This window comes from Podarcis melisellensis (assembly GCF_964234715.1).
Source record: "Podarcis melisellensis genome assembly, chromosome: 2".
Taxonomy (NCBI): Eukaryota; Metazoa; Chordata; class Lepidosauria; order Squamata; family Lacertidae; genus Podarcis; species Podarcis melisellensis.
The window spans coordinates 81,458,104-81,477,678 of record NC_138529.1 but is presented as its reverse complement, the minus strand read 5'-3'; the positions used below and the strand labels follow the sequence as shown (position 1 = coordinate 81,477,678).

General features: G+C 40.3%; 1 protein-coding gene across 2 annotated transcripts in view; it reads left to right on the top strand.

Annotated features, from left to right (window-relative positions):
* The window catches only part of DNAH12 (dynein axonemal heavy chain 12), a 101,204-nt gene that overhangs the window by 27,601 nt on the left and 54,028 nt on the right, over positions 1-19,575 (top strand). For both annotated transcript variants that reach the window (XM_081899980.1, XM_081899979.1), the window contains exons 14-31: positions 830-955; positions 1,199-1,333; positions 2,469-2,662; positions 2,926-3,169; positions 3,587-3,772; positions 4,437-4,637; positions 5,447-5,641; positions 6,395-6,516; positions 6,637-6,919; positions 8,333-8,452; positions 9,374-9,530; positions 10,675-10,847; positions 11,659-11,811; positions 13,350-13,589; positions 14,365-14,610; positions 16,444-16,563; positions 18,588-18,697; positions 19,351-19,534. In XM_081899980.1, the coding sequence (XP_081756106.1) occupies positions 830-955; positions 1,199-1,333; positions 2,469-2,662; positions 2,926-3,169; positions 3,587-3,772; positions 4,437-4,637; positions 5,447-5,641; positions 6,395-6,516; positions 6,637-6,919; positions 8,333-8,452; positions 9,374-9,530; positions 10,675-10,847; positions 11,659-11,811; positions 13,350-13,589; positions 14,365-14,610; positions 16,444-16,563; positions 18,588-18,697; positions 19,351-19,534 (3,189 nt within the window). The remainder of the gene's footprint in view (positions 1-829; positions 956-1,198; positions 1,334-2,468; positions 2,663-2,925; positions 3,170-3,586; positions 3,773-4,436; positions 4,638-5,446; positions 5,642-6,394; positions 6,517-6,636; positions 6,920-8,332; positions 8,453-9,373; positions 9,531-10,674; positions 10,848-11,658; positions 11,812-13,349; positions 13,590-14,364; positions 14,611-16,443; positions 16,564-18,587; positions 18,698-19,350; positions 19,535-19,575) is intronic.

Here is a 19,575-nt window from a genome sequence, read left to right as displayed (position 1 = left end):
CCAAGAAGCTTTACTCACCAAGTAAACCTGCTCAGGCTGTACAGCTGCAACCCTATCCAACCTGAGGGGTAGGTACATATAATCCTCAAGGAAATTACTGAACCATTTTGGTTTGGCTTCTTTCCCCTACCTGGCCACAACTCCTAGTGACTTTGGATGGCTGGGCAAAGGAAAAACAAATTTGCTGGACTTAACATTAGGGACACACACACACACACACACACACACAATTATGGGATAAGAGAGAAGGGAAAACAAACAATTGAAAGTTCTACATGCACTAAAAGGGGAGGGGCTCTTTCCTTAAGACATCTTGGGGTGGGGAGATGGAACACAAGTATGTACAGAAATCCCAACTATGCTGGGTTCTTGGGAAGGAAGGGAGAAAAGGAAGATCCCACCAGTCTTTCTCAACTGAACTCTGAAGCATCCCTTTCATTGTCTCAGTAAAGAGAGAACAAAACCCCATCCATTCATCCAGGAGCAGGGTAAAGACTGCATCGCCTCACTGCATCCAGTTAGGAAGCTGCATTATCCCACTGGGTTCAGCTTGCCTTTTGAATCTCTCCCCTTTAAATATGTGGGCTCTTCTGGGGCAGCAGCAGCAGCAGCTCCTGTTTGCCGACCCATTGTATTTAGTTACTGTTCTGGAGGGGAAGGTGGGCAGTGGGCCTAAGAGCAACTCAGACTGTCTGGTGGGCTATAAGCTACTTGTGGGCCTCCTAGCATGAGGCCCCCTTTGAGGAAAGATAACTTTCGGACAGGCTGCAAGAAATGGTGGCTCCTGTTAATTTAAAAATAGATATAAATTATTTATTTACTTTTCTAGGAAAGTCAACGGCGAATGAACTACCTCCTAGATGTTTTTACCTTTGACCCAGAAGGCTTGTCATTGAATGCCACTGTCCTACTATGGCCTCAGAATATTAATCCCATCTTTGATGAAAATGATGAAGTAAATATATGCATTTTTATATCAGATACTACACTATGTGAAAAAAGCAATGCTTAGACTGCAGGATTGGAAATACTGATACTCTTGAGAGCTGATTTTGTTTTGAAGCCTTTTGTGAGTCATGCCTAACATTAGAGGACAACTGAAGTTGGTCTGATGTCGTGTAGTGTAGTGACTCTAGATAATGTTCACAAATCTTGATCCTCATGGATGCCTGCCACTAACTACTTCTCTGTCTTATAGCTTATTGAAAGGTCTAAACGTAAAGGTGAAAGTGACTTATTGGCCAAACGTGAGAAACTGATACTGGAAATAGATAGGCAAACTCGTCGTATGCATGAGTTTACAGAATACCAGGATTTGGATCGCATGCAACAGGTCTGTGGCACATGGTGTAAAGGGGATTTTTTACTTTGCATAAGGAATACACATTCTTTGTGTGTAACGATGAAGCTTTATCTATGTGCTATAGTGCTAATTAAATTTAGCACTTTGCTATTGAACATCATAATGGAATTTCGTTGCTTGGATCGGGGTCACAAAGCTTTTTAGGCTCAAACCAGGAAAACTGTTGTACACCCTGCAACCATGCACACATGACAACTGCATAAACAACATTAATCATAACCACACACTCACACTTTCACCAACAGCAATTAGTCTTGAAAAGAAGTGTTATTGACTTTTTTCAAGCCTAATGTGTGGGGAGGGATCTTCCAAGAGAGTGCATCTATGGAGGTAAGAGTCAGCCTCCCCGACCCTGTACTGCAATCTCCATGAAGATCACTCCTCCACACAACAATTAGGCTTGAAAATAGCCCTTTAACAGTGGTTCACTAGTACACTTCCAAATTCCACACTGAAGCTCCATTGAATGGTAAAGGCAATGTAAAGGGCCCCTGGACTGTTATGTTTAGTCACATTTGACTGTGATATGCGGCGCTCATCTCTGTTTTCAAGATAAGGGACTCAACGTCTTTACCAAAGAATGTTAACTGGCATGGGCGGAGGCATGAGGGCTAGTATATTTTCTCCTTGCAGGCACTCACTAGACATCTTCATGTATGATATTGAAGTAGCAGTTACCTTTCCTCTACTTGCATCCTGCACCTTATAGAAAGGGCATTTGGTCCCATTCTACTATTCCATGGTACTCAGCAGCAGCAGCTGGTAGTCCACCATCAAACCACTCATCTCACAAGCAACAGCTGTCAGTCTCTCAAAACCTCTTGAAAAGATTATTGCATTAAACTAGGGGAATTCACTATTCACATTTATTTAGAAGTGCTACTGAGCTCAGTAGGGCTTACTCCCAAGTACATGTCTAACTGAAGGCTAGTGCAGTTGGATTTGTCTGTTGCACAACATTAAAACTCTCCCATCTGCTAGCACAAGAGACTTGCACTCACAGGTGAGAAGATTGGATACAGTCTGTTGCCTTGTAAAGTTAAGGACTACTACATTATTAAGTGAATTGCCCAGTATTTCTCAAGAGAGATAAATCTGTTTCCAGTATGTGACCGACATGAGAACAATGCAGAAACGCCTTCAAGATGCTGACGAAACTGTTGCCTTCATTAACAAGGAAGAAAAGCTTTTTAATTGGGAGCAGACTGAATACCCAGAGTTGGAGACCTTAAAAGTTAACATTGAGCCCTACCAAAAACTTTTTGCTTTTATATTGAAATGGCAGCGGACTGAAAAAAGGTAATTATATGTACAGAAAGTGACTGAAATTTCAAGGGTGCTTTTATTTGTCATAGAAAAATGTGTGACCAAGTTTCTTTTTTAAAATTAAATTCTTCTTTGTTTTAAGTAATTCTTTTTGTCCAGAAGTATGCATTCCTGGCTAATGTAACAAGGCTGTAATTCTTGATGTCTTATGGTTTATATTTTACTTCACCATGTTATGTGATGGGTTTCTTTTTATGACCCATGATGCATTAAAAATGTTGTTTTTCTTTTGCTAGATGGATGGATGGTGCTTTTTTAGATCTCAATGGTGAAAGTATGGAAACGGAGGTAGATGAGTTTTTTCGAGAAATTTATAAGACAGTAAGGTTCTTTCAACAAAAGCTAAAGAAAGCTGAACTAGAGAGAAAAAAGTCACTGCAGCGGAGAGCAGTAGTAGAAGAGAGAGTAGAGGAAGAAAAGAAGGACAGCCCAACTATTTCAATGTGCACTGCAGTAATGGAGCAAGTTAAAGATTTCAAGGTAACTGGCGATCTATAAAAATAAGATGGCCTTAACATGGAAAATGTTTTAGAGTCTGTTGTACAAATAATATTTGAGAACTTGAAAAAAATATGTGGCCTCTTCATGAAAGCTCGCAATCCCCCACATCCATAACATTGAATAATAAGATACATTAGAAATTATTTGAAGATCTAAGCTACATCCAAGGGATAGCTCTGTCGATAGAATATGAGATTCTTAATCTGAGGGTTGTGGATTTGAGCTCCACATTGGGCAAAAGATTCCTGCATTGCAGGGGGTTAGACTAGATGATCCTGTGGCCTCTTTCAACTTTCCAATTCTAGGATTAAAGATTTTAGATGAATAAAACATAATTTCCAAGTGATTTTAGTTACAACGGTGACAGTTGTTTTGCAATATTTTTTTCTCAACCAGGAAAATATCCCTTTGGTGACTATCCTTTGTAACCCAGGCATAAGGGCTCGTCACTGGAAACAGATGTCAGAAATTGTTGGCTATGATTTAACTCCAGATTCTGGAACTACCCTAAGAAAGGTTTTAAAGCAGAACTTGACCCCTTTCCTAGAGAAATTTGAAACTATAAGTATGGGAGCAAGCAAGGTAAGTACAAGCATAAGCTTTTCTGCCCCAGCACAGATGGTTTATTATTTATTTAAAAGACTTCTATTCTGCTTCTTAGGACAGTTGCTTCAGAAAGTGATGTGCAGTCCATAAAACTGTCAAAATTGTTAATTTAACAATTGAGTTAATATAACTACCCAGCCTGGATAGCTCGGTTGGTTAGAGCATGGTGCTGATGATGCCAAGGTTGCATGTTCAGTCCCATACTATGTTTTTGAACTACAACTCCCATCATCCCTGACTAGCAAGACCAGTGGCAAGGGATGATGGGAATTGTAGTCCAAAAACAGCTGGAGGCACAAGGTTGGGAAACTTCAAGGGACAACTGCATATTCCTGCATTGCAGAGGCTTGGACTAGAAGATCCTCAGAGCCCCTTCCTGCTCTACAATTTTATGCTTCTAATATAAGATTTCATATATCTTTAAAAACCCATTGCATTTGAACAATAAAACTATTGGACAGTAGCTTCATTACCTGATATCCCAATTTAAACACCAATTATAAGAAGGCCATTTAATGTCCATTCTAAAAAGATGTGTCTTCAAACAACGTTTGAAGGATATCAGATATGATGAAATTTCATACATAAGAATCTGTTTGAAATGAATAATAATAACACCATTTATTTCCCTATGATGTAGGAATTCTCATTAGAGAAAGCAATGCACACTATGATGGATACCTGGGATTCAATTTCCTTCCAAATAAGCTTATACCGTGAGACTGGTGTTAATATTCTGTGCGCAGTCGATGAAATTCAGACTATTCTGGATGACCAGATTATAAAAACCCAAACAATGAGGGGATCGCCGTTCATAAAGCCTTTTGAAAAACAAATGAAGGTATTTGTAAACTTTTATTTACACAGCTTATTTTTATTCACTTCCTTTGTAAAGTGTGTTTACATATACAGTACACTTTTGAGGCTCTTGAAGGAAGGTAACAATTTCTCTTGAGACTTTTAAAAAAACCTTAAATTCATAAATTTATTTTCAGATTTGTTTGTATCTCATGAGACCCCAAGAAGCTTACAATTCAATTATAAGAAGCAAAATAGTGTGTCATTCATGTGTTTAAATCACTGCAACTAAAATATAACCCTACATCTAAACTTGTTGGGTTAGTTCAGACGAAACTGAAACTCTGGTAAGCATTAACCATGGTTCATGTCTGCCCTGATGTAAACATTAACCATGATTAAAACTAGCTGGTGAGGTCTGGGAAATTTTTTTGTGCAAGCAGGAAGAGAGTGGCCTTCTTCTCAGCCATGGTTAAGAGGTCAGAAGTAGTAGCTCAGATTGTCCCCAAAATTAAAGAATAAGGGACTTGTGAGTCAAATGTTTTGGCTCCGGAGCACCGCAAACTTGGAAGTGAGTGTTCCGGTTTGCAAACGTAATCCGTTCTAGAAGACCGTTTGAGTTCCGAAATGTTTGAAAACTAAAAACTCAATATGGAAGTCGTGCGTTCAAAAACCAAAGCATTTATTTCCGGGTTTATGGCGTTCGAAAACTGAAATAGTCAACGGAGACGTTTGAAAACCAAGGTACCACTGTATATATATCAGTTGTTTTATTTTCATGCCTTTTGTTTTTGTCTTTTGCTTTACATGCCATGGATGTTTTACGCAAATAACTATACTGTGTTTTTTAAGGAATGGGAAGATCGCTTGATTAGGATTCAAGAGACTATCGATGAGTGGTTGAAAGTACAGGCTCAGTGGCTTTACTTAGAACCAATATTTTCTTCAGAGGACATCATGCAACAGATGCCAGAGGAGGGACGTCAGTTCCAGACGGTGGATAGATACTGGAAAGACATTATGAAATACTGTGCCAAAGACCCCAAGGTGAAGTAGTAATGATGAGCCTGTAGTTAGCAGGTGAAACAAACCACAAGTTCTTAAACTATGCACAAGAACATTTCAGGTTCTTCTTTCTTTTCATAGCCATTGTGCCCACCACAAAGTCGTATCTGCCAGAGAATAGAAAATAGTCAGAATTAAAATCAAGGCAGACCTTGTTAGCACACTGAAGATCTTACACATACCCTCAAACAGAACTTTTTTCAGGGGCAACTTGCTGGAACTTACTTCCGGCACCTCAGGAGGGGGCCATTGGGAGGCATTCATGGTGAGTTCCTGCACCTCTTTTTCTAGAAAAATAGCACTGCCCTCAAGGCTCTCTGTATCCCAACCATATTTACGAGTTCAAAGAAAATGTAGACTGTAACTAAAAACGTCAGTATACTTGAGACTAATAATTAGATTTTTAAAATTGACAAAAGTTGTGGGTGAGAGTTAGTGGGTCCATCTACAAACGGGCAGAGATCAGGTGGGCAAATACAATCAGTACTCACTGTCTTCATTTCTCCCCAATCTGCAGTATACTGGGGGTCTTCCCCACCCAGTTCACATTCTCTACCCAGTGAAATTAATGGTGTGGGCTGCAGCAAAAAGGCAACAGCACTGCAGGCAATGGATGCAGGGTGGAACAGAAAACAATGTCTTTTTATATGACCAATAGATTGATATTTTGTTTGTATTACAATTTTATTCTCCACTGTAGTTGGTGTGCTTATTAAATACCCTGTTGTTTTTTAGGTTCTTGCTGCTACTTCATTGACGGGCTTATTGGAAAAGCTTCAGAATTGTAATGAACTTCTGGACAAAATAATGAGAGGACTGAATGCATATCTTGAGAAAAAGCGTCTCTTTTTCCCTCGGTATGCTGCGTGTTGATTGTCATTAAGCTAGAATAAATATTTATTATTCTTGATTAGTATTTGATTCCAAGCAAATACATGCAGTCATAGAAGCTTAATGCACTTGTACTTTCTTTGCAGCTTTTTCTTCTTGTCTAATGATGAAATGTTGGAGATCCTGTCAGAGACTAAAGACCCTCTCAGAGTCCAGCCTCACTTGAAAAAGTGTTTTGAGGGCATTTCTAAACTGGAATTTCTTTCCAATCTGGACATTAAGTCAATGTTCAGCACTGAAGGTGAACGGGTGGAGTTTATTTCAACTATCTCAACTTCTGAAGCTCGAGGTGCTGTGGAGAAGTGGCTAATACAAGTGGAAGATATCATGCTGAAAAGTATACATGATGTCATTACAAGATCAAGACTGGTATGTTTTCCACTAAATATATAGAATCTGATCTTGCCAAACATGCATGCATTTCGTTTATTTGATTTCAGGCTAGTTCTGTTCTGTTTTTAGAATCCTATTCTTTTTTCTTCTTGCTATTTAAGCAAGTAAAAACTGAAGTTACTAGAGGCAGAATTGCACACACACACACACAAATCATAATGGAACAATGAAGTCAATGAGAATTTTGTATCTGTGAGGACTTAGCTCTGTATTGTTCCACTTACTGTCATCCAACATATAAAACTGGATTGTTATAGCAACTAATATATTGAATTCTTTCTTAGTAAAATGTAAATGAGAACAAAAGGGGGGATTTTCTGATATACAGTCATACCTCATGTTGTTTCCACTTCAGGTTATGTGTTTTCATGTTGCGTCCTGCGACAACCTGGAAGTACCAGAATGGGTTACTTCTGGGTTTCACTACTCGCGCATGCACAGAAGTGCTAAATTGTGTCAGTTCCATGGTTTGTGTCAGTTCCATGTTACGGACGGGCCTCCAGAACAGATCCTGTCCGTAACACAAGGTTCCACTGTATTACGTTTAAAGTGGGGGTGGGGAAGCTGCGGCCCTCTAGGTGTTGTTGGACTCATAACTCTCCCATCTGCCCAATTCAGTATGACCAATAGTCAGAAATGATGGGAGCTGTAGTCTGGCAACATCTGGGGAACTTTAATTTCTCCAGTGGACACTGCCCAGTTCTCCTCATGATACTGCTAGTGCCCCTGAGACACTCGCTTCAGATGAGTTCAACGAACCCTTCCCTATCACTGATCTAAAACACAACCTAGATACAAATATTTTACAATACTGGACACAGTTACCTGTTTTTAATCTGTGGAAATCTGTGATGTGAACGCATTATAGAAGGAGGAGGGCGAGACTAATGAATGACTTTTTTGCACTGGTTGATATGGAAGATGTTGGAGAGAGACCCAGACATAAACACTATACAGTGGTACCTCGGGTTACAGATCCTTCAGGTTACAGATGCTTCAGGTTACAGACTCCGCTAATCCAGAAATAGTACCTCGGGTTAAGAACTTTGCTTCAGGATGAGAACAGAAATCGCGTGGTGGCGGCAGCGGGAGACCCCATGAGCTAAAGTGGTACCTCAGGTTAAGAACAGTTTCAGGTTAAGAACGGACCTCCAGAACGAATTAAGTTCTTAACCTGAGGTACCACTGTACTTTTTACAAGGGAGTGAGCACTGAGTGATTTCATAACAATTTGACTTCACCTGCAGAGACACACTCCTCCTCCTGAGACTGATGGATGCCAACAACAACAACAACTATGATTTCATAATAGGTTGTATAAATGATTCAGCATAATAGTTTCAGTGCTTAGTAGTGATCCTGTTGGGCAATGTGTTTTACTTTTCCTAGGCATATCCAGAAACAGAAAGAAAAGATTGGGTGAGAGAATGGCCTGGTCAAGTAGTTATTTGTGTCTCACAAATGTTCTGGACAAGTGAAGTACATGAAGCCATAGCTAGTGGCCCAGAGGTATGGTGACTGCACAAAGCTTTTTGTTTCCTTTTAATGTTTCCTGGCTTTATTTTGGTACTTTGTTCAAACTGAGCCATATTTGATTTAGATGTTTATGGAATTGTCACCAGCCTCTTTGAATTAATAATGCTTGATATAATTTCATAAAATAAATATTTCATGTTAATTTTCCTCCTTTTCCCTTGAAGTAAAACTGAACACAACAATTAAAAATGAATCCTAATAGGCAGGTAAAATACAACTAAATATTTGGAAGGTCAGATAAATGTCAGATACTGAATGTGCACAAATGAGCTCTTGAAATGTTTCACCCTGTTTGTGGAGAAAATTTCCGGAGAAAAAAAGCCTGAGGATTTTTCACTGAAAATTGTCTTCTGAGGAATTTCAGCTCTAGTATATATGAGAAGCTGTTGTTCATTTTACCCTATGAACTCGCAATAGCATGAATACTTTTGTAATATTAAATACCAGCATCCCAATCCAGCAATTGTCTTTTTAGCACAGGAGCTTTAGACACACACACACATACCGGCTTCTTCTGCTTCCAAGAGCTGCACCCATTTTGGTGCAGAGACCATGTTCTTGCTCACAGAACAATATGTGCTGGTTATTTATTTATTTATTTATTTATTCATTAATTATATACTGCCCTTCATCAGAAGATTACAGGGTGGTTTACAACATGAAAACACAAAATACATAACATAATAGCAAAAGAACAGTAAACATGAATGGGAATGTGTTATGCAAGCCAGATCTACCTGACTGGGGCATCTATATTAAAAATTGGTATAGCAATCACTAATGAGCTTTTGAATAAATAAATCACAGGATAATAATATAGAGAGACCACTAAGCTTCCTCTTGGTAGTTGTTTGTGGCAGATAGAATTTATCAAAATCCATTTTCATTCTGCAGGGCTTAAAGAATTATTACGCTAACCTTCAGTTTCAGTTAAATGATATTGTGGAGCTGGTAAGAGGGAAGTTGTCTAAACAAACAAGGACCACACTGGGTGCTTTGGTTACTATTGATGTGCACGCTAGAGATGTCGTCATGGAAATGATTGAAAGTGGTATGTAACCTAATAGCTTGTTCTTGTTTGTCATAGAATAAATTAGAATATTAATACATTGCCTCATATTCCTCTGTTGTTCCAGGAAATCAATGCTTTTTAAACTAATCTTCTCAATGTTAAAATATTGATTTTATTATTTTAAGACATACAGTGGCACCTCTGGTAAGAACTAGAGCTCTGTTCTTACCCCAAAACCATTCTTAACCTGAGGCGCACTTTCACTAATGGGGCCTCCTGCTTGCCGCTGTGCCGTGAGTGCACAACTTCCGCTTGCATCCCGGGGCAAAGTTTGCTACTGGGAACATCTACTTCTGGGTTAGCGGAGCTTATTACCCGAAGTGTTTGTAAAGAGCACGGTATGTAACTGTAATAGTTCTAGGGGTTGCTCGTGCGTAAGTCGTCGCCATACCTGGCTGTGTTACCTGGGTGAACCCTTTCTGTCTGGACAGCCACCCATCCGTGGCTGTCTCAATCGCTGGCAGAATCCGTCAGTGGGCGTTTCTTGAACTTCTTCCAGCAAAGAAGTTCTTTGACACCTAGTCTCCTCCTACTCTCCCTGCGCGGAAGTCTTCTACGCAGGGTGGATGTGGGTAGCGGAGGACCCGTGCTCTCCCCGCTGGTCTCTGGCGAGGAGTCATGGAGCCCCCTCACCGATTCCCCCATCTGTCCCCCTTCTCCACTGGTGCTACGCTGATTTCCTTCCCCAGCAGATGGGCTGCCTCTCTCCCTACTGGGACCCTCTCCGGCATCCCTCTGGAGCCTTCCCTCCGCCTGTGGCTCCGATGGCAGTTCCCTGACAGTAACACAAGGTTCCACTGTATACCCATTGCTTTAAGACCAATGCTCTTTTTTCCTAAAAAAATGTTTATGGGTACTCTCATTTTAACTCAAGAAATTCACCATTTTATAGTTCAAATTGGGGGAAATAAATACAGTAAATGGACAAAAGTACAAAGGTTCACAAAATGTTTAGGGGTATGCGTACCCCTGCGTACCCCCAGAAAAAGCACTGTTTAAGATGAAAGAAAAATTGGGGCTGACACCTGCAACTTCAAAACATTTTGTTTCTCCTTCCTACTTCCTTTCCATGGTATGCTGAGGAGTAGAGCCTAAGACATTTCCCATGGTTGTATTATTTCAGGTGTGTTGCATGAAACAGATTTTCAATGGCTTGCTCAGTTACGGTATTACTGGGAGTATGAGAATGTCAGGGTGCGCATCATCAATTGCAATGTAAAATATGCATATGAATACCTTGGCAACTCTCCTCGGCTTGTCATCACTCCTCTTACAGACAGATGTTACCGCACTCTGGTATGTTTTTTAATATTAAATTGCTAATAAGAATTCTTACAAATCTGAATTAGCTACAATGAGGCATATTTTCCACCTATGTTTATGACTATAGCTTGTAGAATTTTTGTCTTGCTGAGGTTCTCAGAACTATTGTATTAAACACTCTGACAATAAGGGAAGCACTCTTGACTCCATTCATTTCAATGGACTAATGCATTAATGTTCTATTTACTGGAGGCATAGTTTAAAATTTAAAACTGATTCTGATTAGCTGTAAATAAAATTGTGAGACAAGGCAAATATAGATCCATTTGTTCTAGATTGCAGATCTCTTAGTAATGCAGCAAAAAATGTCTTTTTAAATTGATCAGTGAATCGAAGAAAGTAACACCTGTGCTGTTGCAGGCTATTTCTTTAGCACTATGAAAAAGTTGACGAAAATATGATAAAGTTGACGTTAGGAATGAAGAATGGAAATAGGAAAATGGACGGAGAAACAGAGACAATTGATGTGTATGTTTGCATTAGAATTTGTGTGGGTGTATTTTCCCAAGCGGAACAACAGAAACCTGGGATAAATAGAGGAATAAATAATTAGATGAATAAATAATTTAGGGTGAGAGAGAGCAAAAACGAAAGAAAAGAAGAATTTGGTGGAAGTTGAGAATGCAGTGACAAAGTATGCAAGGCAATGTGTAAGAAAATAAGGGGGAGGGCACATGTTTTCTACAATATTTTATCTCCGCCATATACAACTGGATGTAGGTTTTTTTGTATCCAAACATTGTGTGACTTCTGAAATATTTTCATGAACTTTTCTTATTCTTAGATTGGAGCATTTTATTTAAATCTTGGTGGTGCTCCAGAGGGCCCAGCTGGGACAGGTAAAACAGAGACCACCAAAGATTTGGCTAAAGCTCTTGCCGTGCAATGTGTTGTCTTCAACTGTTCTGATGGCCTTGATTACCTAGCCATGGGGAAGGTAAATTGAACCCATCTTTTATCGTCTGATTTCCAATTTTTAAAGGTGGCACTGTTTTTCATTTTCAGTAGATGCTAATCTTTAACAAAAACATTTAAAAACAATAACACATACCTTGGTCACACAATCCAATTGTGCACAGAACTGTACAGTTAACTTCACAACTATCAGGTGAATCAAAGGGGCCCACTCTGAATCAGGTGCAAAGCCCAGGAGACCCCATAAGGCAGCCCCTACCATTTCATCCCTAGGGGTGAGAGGAGACCAGCAGCGCCTCCTATTCACCAAGAGGCTGCTGTAGAGGACTGTGTGTTCCTTGGAGGCCAGATCTGCTACCCCTGTGGATCCTGCTACCTGAGGTGGTGACCTCATCTTGCCTCATGGGTTGGCCAGCCCAGGAAGGCCTTCTCTATTCCTGGAAGTTACAAATATCAACAACTACTAAGTATGTTGTCAAGGAGGGCACCCATCCTAATACTTAAGCTGCAGTCCTATGCAAACTTAACTTGGGAGTCTGAATAAACTTGCAGAGGATCTTTCTCTTTAAGTACAGTCGTACCTCGGCTCCCAAACACCTTGGGAGTTGAACGTTCCGGCTCCCGAATGATCGAAAACCAGAAGTGAGTGTTCAAGTTTTCGAATGTTCTTTTGGAAGCCAAACTTCCAGCGGGGCTTCTGTGGCTTCCAATTGGCTGCAGGAGCTTCCTGCAACCAATCAGAAGTTGCATTTTAGAAGTTGAACATTTCCGGAACGGATTTTGTTCGACTTTCAAGGTACAACTGTACTTCATCAATGCATTGTGCTTTTAAACTTTGAGGAGTCAGGATAGTTGGACAAACAGAGGTTGCTAATGTGTCCAAAGCAAACAAGTTCTGCAGGTTCCAGTATCCAGGAACATAATTAATGCTGCTGCAGTCAAAGAATATACATTTGATGTGATTTGCTTGGGCACTTGTGAAACTGATTCTAAGGCAAGTAATGTACTTCTATGCCAGCTTTGGAACTGATTTTAAAATGTTTTTGCAAAAAATTTTTTAGTGTTTGAACAGCCCACAGCCACACATGAACTCATACAGCCCTTATAAGTTAAAATACAGTTTCTCATAAGAGTGAAACCAGGTGCTTTTGATCTGATTTAATTGGTTTCACTACTTCATCAGCTCTTATGGGGTTGGTTAAATAGCTGTAAGTGTGAGCTAGGAAACATGAAGAAAACAGACTTCACTTCCATCACTACCTCTCTAGTATTTATGTATTTATTAAGTTACTAGTGGTTGATCAGGAGGACTACTGCCATGATAGCTGTAAAGGGGAAATAATTCCTGCTTCTCCACAGAAACCATTTCCTGTACACAGTCTAAGCAAGCAACAATTATATAGAGGCACCCCAATTTGTTCATTTGCCTAATACAACTAGATTTGATGAGGCTGTAAGAATAGTAGTAAACAAATGTTCCCAAGGCATCACAATACTCCTTTTTACATCTTCGAACTATTGCTTAGTTATACAATGCCTGGCTTACCATTTTGTTTCTAGTTTTTCAAGGGGTTGGCTTCTTCAGGTGCTTGGGCCTGCTTTGATGAATTCAATCGCATTGAGTTGGAAGTCCTGTCTGTAGTGGCTCAGCAGATCCTTTGCATCCAGAGGGCTATACAGCTGAAGCTGGAGACGTTTAATTTCGAAGGGACTGAACTGAAGCTGAACCCCAATTGCTTTGTTGCTATTACTATGAATCCAGGTTATGCAGGGCGCTCTGAACTGCCGGACAATCTCAAGGTAAAATAGTGAAAGAAAAACCATGTTGACTGAAAGTCATTTCAGATACTGCTTTTAAAAGCATGTTTTCTCTAAAAATTGTTTTAAGATCTATGCATGCTTCTAAACTCCTTTAACGAGTGAGACTACTGCTGGCTGAGCTGTCCCAAGGCAAGGTGAGCAGGGTGGGGGGTGGGGGGAGCCTTTAAAATAAGAGTTTGTCTTACACCACACTTTTTCAAGTGTAACGTCTGCTGGATTGCTAGGTCATGTGACTGAGCTGAATCAGTTTTGAATAGGAGTAAATCTATCCCTACCCCATGTTCCTGCCAAGCTCCACCACTCCTCCAGAATGTCCGCTTCTCATGACTGAGCTGGCTGAGTCCCAGTTGGGCCAGGATGGAGAACTGAGATACTCTGGCATATCTCTGAGCTGGGATGAGGGATTTTAGTCAGTGCAGCCCTAGCTGAGCCACAGACCTGCCTATTCCAAACTCTGCACATCTCAGCGGATTTTGGGTTTGGCTTTCTTCTTTAATAAGAGGGTGCTTAGCAGCTATGAAATAAAGTTTCCAGAACAATTGTATGAAAATTCATTAAACGTTTGTGGAGGTTTTTTTTTTGTTGAAGTGAAAGACAAATGTATAAATAAGCATACTAGTGCCACTGAAAAAAATATAGCCTTGAGGGGGGTAGAATTGCCATACTTTCTTTCCCCCCCCAATTTGTTCATATATTTTATTTTTCAATTTTTGAATTTTGTTAACAATCATACTTTCCTTGATGTGCCTTTTAGGTCCTCTTCCGAACTGTTGCCATGATGGTTCCTAACTATGCTCTCATTGCTGAAATCTCTCTCTATTCATATGGGTTTCTGAATGCTAAACCTTTATCAGTGAAGATAGTAATGACCTACAGATTGTGCTCGGAACAGCTTTCATCTCAGTTCCATTATGACTATGGTATGCGTGCAGTCAAAGCAGTGCTGATAGCTGCTGGCAATCTAAAACTGAAATTCCCTTTTGAAAATGAAGATATACTGGTAAGTGGCACATTATTAACTTGACTTTAGAAACAGTCATTAGTTCTCAAATGGACTTAAGAGCATTTTAGTATCTTGCTGTTTTATCCCATTCCAGTAACATTGGTGTAATTTTTCCATGTAAGAAATTTAGAAGATCAGCTAGCAGATGTCTTTGTAGTTCAGTGGTCTAAAGCAGTTCAGTTCAGTGATGTCAGTATACAATGGACTCCTATATGACCAGTGAGAGGTGCAAAATGAGGAGAGAGAGGAGCCTGAGGAGAGTCCCAGGGGCCACATTCAGCCCCTGGGTCTGATGTTCCCCACCCAATTTAAATGAATATTTTTTTGTGATGAATTATAAATAAAGTCAAGAACAGTACAGATGTACCTTGGTTTTCAAACAGCCTAGTTCTCAAACGTTTTGGCTCCCAAAAGATCAAAACTTGGAAGTGACTGTTCCAGTTTTTGAATATTATTTATAATTCATCACAAAATTGGTAGGGCTTCCGTGACTTCCAGTTGGCTGCAGGAGCTTCCTGCAGCCATTCAGAAGCCCCACTTTGGTTTTCGAACGTTTTGGAAGTTAAACAGACTTCCGGAACGGATTCTGTTCAACTTCCAAGGTACGACTGTACTAGAAATACTACAAGGAGTCTTGTGTGTCCTTAAAGACTGACAGTTACATTGTGCCATAAGTTTTCATATACCAGACTCTCAGAGTACCCCAAAATTATACACATAAGGACTTTCCCCAGCAGCTGTAATACCAGCAGCAAGTGGGGGAGAAAGGTACTCCTTGGAAAAGCACAAGTGTTTTATGTGGCTTTGAACAATATTTGCTTTGTCACCTATAGTGTTCTCCCAGGCTGCTTAAGCTATCTGTGATCAACATAGAGATCAGCAAAATCCTCAGATGGATTGCAAGTGTTAGGCTTACTGATTCAACATAACTAACACTTTCAAAGCCCTTTCAGTCTAGAGGTCAGAGAAGTGGTTTCCCATACCCATTATAGGAATGAGTAATGTTTCCCTTTCCCAGGCCTGTATCAAGATGGGGGAGCAAGTGAAGGCACATGCCCCAGGTGGCAGGTTAGGGGGCAGCAAAGCAGTGTATTGCTGGGTAGACAACTCTTCTAATAAGTGGAACCTGGCCAGAATAAAAGGAGTCACTGAGCATGCATGTGCCTCTTTCCTCCCTGGTGACGATGTGCTGTGGCTGGCTATAGCCTAAACATCTCTTCTAATAAGCAGAAGTTCCATTTATTAGAAGGGGGTGGCTATAGAAAGGCCCACCTCCTTGCTCACCCCAGGAAGAAGAAGGTGAGAAGCTGCTGCGTCAGAGGGAGATGAAGGGAAAAAATGCTCTCCTTTGTTGTGCTGTCTCTTCTGCCACCAAGAGAAGGAAGCCTGCATAGGCCATGAAGGGGGAACAAACATTCCACTTTGTGACTTTCCCATGCTGGCACTGCCACCAAGATAAGGAATTGTGTGTAGGCATTCTTCTCTTGGTGGTGCCAGTGGTAGCAAGAAGCAGGCATGAACATGCAAGGGAGGAGAGTAGCAGTAAAGACTTTTGCCTTCCCAAAGCTAGATATGTAGATCCAGCACTGCCCTATCCTCCCTCACCCCAACTAATTTCTCTTTCTTGGAGACAAGTTTTGATTCATGTTAGGATTGTATTGCTTTAACTTAGCAATGTGGTTAATTATAAGCTTGAAAGAAAAATAGTCGTAGGAGACACAGTGCAGTTGATGGAACTTTGTTTTTATTGCTGAGCAGCTTAATATTTGTGATATAAACTAGAACATTATTTCTGTCCAACTCTGCTGCTGTTTCTATTCCTTTGTTCAGCTCCTTCGATCAATCAAAGATGTAAATGAACCTAAGTTTTTGTCACATGACATACCTCTGTTTATGGGCATTACAAGTGATTTATTCCCTGGTATTAAGCTTCCTGAAGCTGACTACAATGTGAGTACATTTTTAGTGTATTGTTCTCCAGTAATTCTTTCAGTATTTGACAGTTTTAGCTCATGTGGTTGTCTGTTTCTAACTGAATGATGTACCGTGTCTATTTTTTAAGTGGTCTGTTTTCAAAAAACTTCAGTTCACCCAGTCTTACCATGAACCCAAAGTGTGCTTCAGAACTTGATGTGTTTGCTTATTTTATTTTCTCACATTTATATTCAGCTGCTCTTCAATCATGGAATCCAATGTAGTGCACCTGTGGTTCCCAGATGGTCAACCATTAAGGAACTGATCAGAGTCAGACCTGCACAGCTTTAGCAAGGTGGTAGCCTCAAGTACCTTCAGACACTACTCTAGGACCAATTCTCTGTTTGTAGAAGCCCCCCAACATTTGTAATAGATAGCAAAAAGGCTTCATCCTTTTGCAGTCTTTCAGTATCTACTTTAGGCTGCACTGCTACATATGTTGTTCTTTAGTTGTTTAGTCATGTCCTACTTTTTGTGACCCCATGGACCAGAGCACGCCAGGCACTTCTGTCTTCCACTGCCTCCCACAGTTTAGTCAACTCATGCTGGTAGCTTCGAGAACACTGTCCAACCATCTCGTCCTCTCGTCCTTCTCCTTGTGCCCTCAATCTTTCCCAGCATCAGGGTCTTTTCCAGGGAGTCTTCTCTTCTCATGAGGTGGCCCAAGTATTGGAGTCTCAGCTTCAGGGTCTGTCCTTCCAGTGAGCACTCAGGGTTGATTTCCTTCAGGGTGGATACATTTGATCTTCTTGCAGTCCATGGGACTCTCAATAGTCCCCTCCAGCACCACAATTCAAAAGCATCAATTCTTCGGCGATCAGCCTTCTTTATGGTCCAGCTCTCACTTCCATACATCACTACTGGGAAAACCATAGCTTTAACAATACAGATTTTTTGTTAGCAAGGTCTCTACTTTTTAAGATGCTGTGTAGGTTTGTCATTGCTTTTCTCCCAAGAAGCAGGCGTCTTTTAATTTCTACATACACTTACCTACAAATAATTCTCACTGAATTCAGTGGGTCTTATTTATGAGTAGATGTGCATGGGACTGTTCCCCCAGCCACCCAGCACACAGAAATTCAAATCCAGAAATTTTTTAAAAAAACAGCAGAGTGGCCCAATGGTCACAGAAAATCATAAAAATGCAGGGGGGAAAAACAAGCTTCCAGATTCTTGCAAACCCCTCCCCAACTGTTCCCTCAGCCACCCAGCACACAGAAATTCAAATGCAGATTTTTTAAAAAAAAAACAGCATAGTGGCCCAATGGTCACAGAAAATCATAAAAATGCAGAAAAACCCCACAAGCTTCCAGATTCTTGCAACCCCCCCCCCAACACCAAGTCCTTGAATTCCAAACACCGCAACCCAAAATCCAACCCCCCCCAAAAAAAGTTTTAAAAGCTTAACTTACCAAATGGCTGCAAAAGAAGTTTTGGAAAAGCTTCAAAAATCACCAAAGTCTTTAAAAACCTCAAAAAAGGCTACTATGTACACTGCGTTCTATGAGTTGCTCCTCGAAGTCAAGTCGCAACTGTAATAACGGTGTTAAGAAAAAGGAAACAAACTTGCAAGACGTTTTCGTCTTGCGAAGCAAGCCCATAGGGAAATTCGTCTTGCGAAGCAGCTCATAAAACGGAAAACCCTTTCGTCTAGCGAGTTTTCCGTCTTGCGAGGCATTCGTCTTGCGGGGCACCACTGTATATAGTACCATTCTTTTTGTGGTTCTATGACAACATAGCAAAAATCTGTTCATTTCTGTAAATGCATAATTTCACCTTGTTTTGATGTTTGTTGAATTCAGATGACCATTCTCTAGCCTAGCTAAACTCAGCTGAAACACTTAATGGACAATTTGAGGTATATGAGTTGCATTTTAAGAAAAAGAAGGAAAACTGAATGTTAATCTTTTTTTAAAATGAAAAGTGTGTTTGTGTACATGTGCAAATGCATACAAGAAAGGAGAAATAGCTGAGATTTACCTTTTAAAATTGTATTCCAGGATTTTCTGGAATGTGCAAATGAATGTTGTAAAGCACACAATGTTCAGCCTGTTAAAGTTTTTCTAGAAAAGATGATACAGACCTATGAAATGATGATAGTTAGACATGGGTAAGTATAATTATGATAAATAATATTCATAGGTATGGGGTTCAGAAAATGGCAACCAACCTGATCAAAGGGATGGAACAACTCATGTATGAGGAAATGTTGCAGCATTTGGGACTTTTTAGTTTAGAGAAAAGGCAAATAAGAGGTGACATGATAGGGAAGATAAGAAAGTTATACATGGCATGGAGAAAGTATACTTCTATCCTTCTTGATTGACCGTGCAACCAAGTTCTTCGTGGAGAACTTGATTGTACAGCTGATCCCTGCAGAAAATAGGGTTGAATTCACAGCTATGGGTGGTGAGTTGAACACTGCTGGTTTGGCTGCATGACTGAGTTCCCTTTAGGAAAATCAGTTTACACCACTGATCCCTGAAGAAAGCAGCTTTGCAGCCCTACCATTGGCCAAAGTCCTTTGTCCCATGGTTCCCAAGCAGAGCTGGTCTGGTTAAGTTGACATAGTTTCCCTTATAGCAGGGTAAAGAAAACTCACTGTATTTTTTGCCACCTCATTCCTTACCTTTCTATAGCTTTTACAAGGAGCTGAATGTTCTAGCTTTTGCAATAATAAACAGTTAAATGTATGTTCATGTTTAGTCATGAGACTTCTTGGCAAAAAAGGAAAATACTAAATAACAACTTTTTATTTATCAGTTTTATGCTTGTAGGTGAGCCTTTTGCCGGGAAGACCAAAGTTTTGCATGTGTTGGCAGATACACTTTCCCTTATGAATGAACGTGGGTATGGGGATGAAGAAAAGGTAGTTCACAGAACTGTGAATCCCAAAGCTATTACTATGGGACAACTTTTTGGAAGATTTGATCCAGTATCTCATGAGGTAAGTTAATCACAAAATAGAGCGGAGGAGCGGGACGTGGG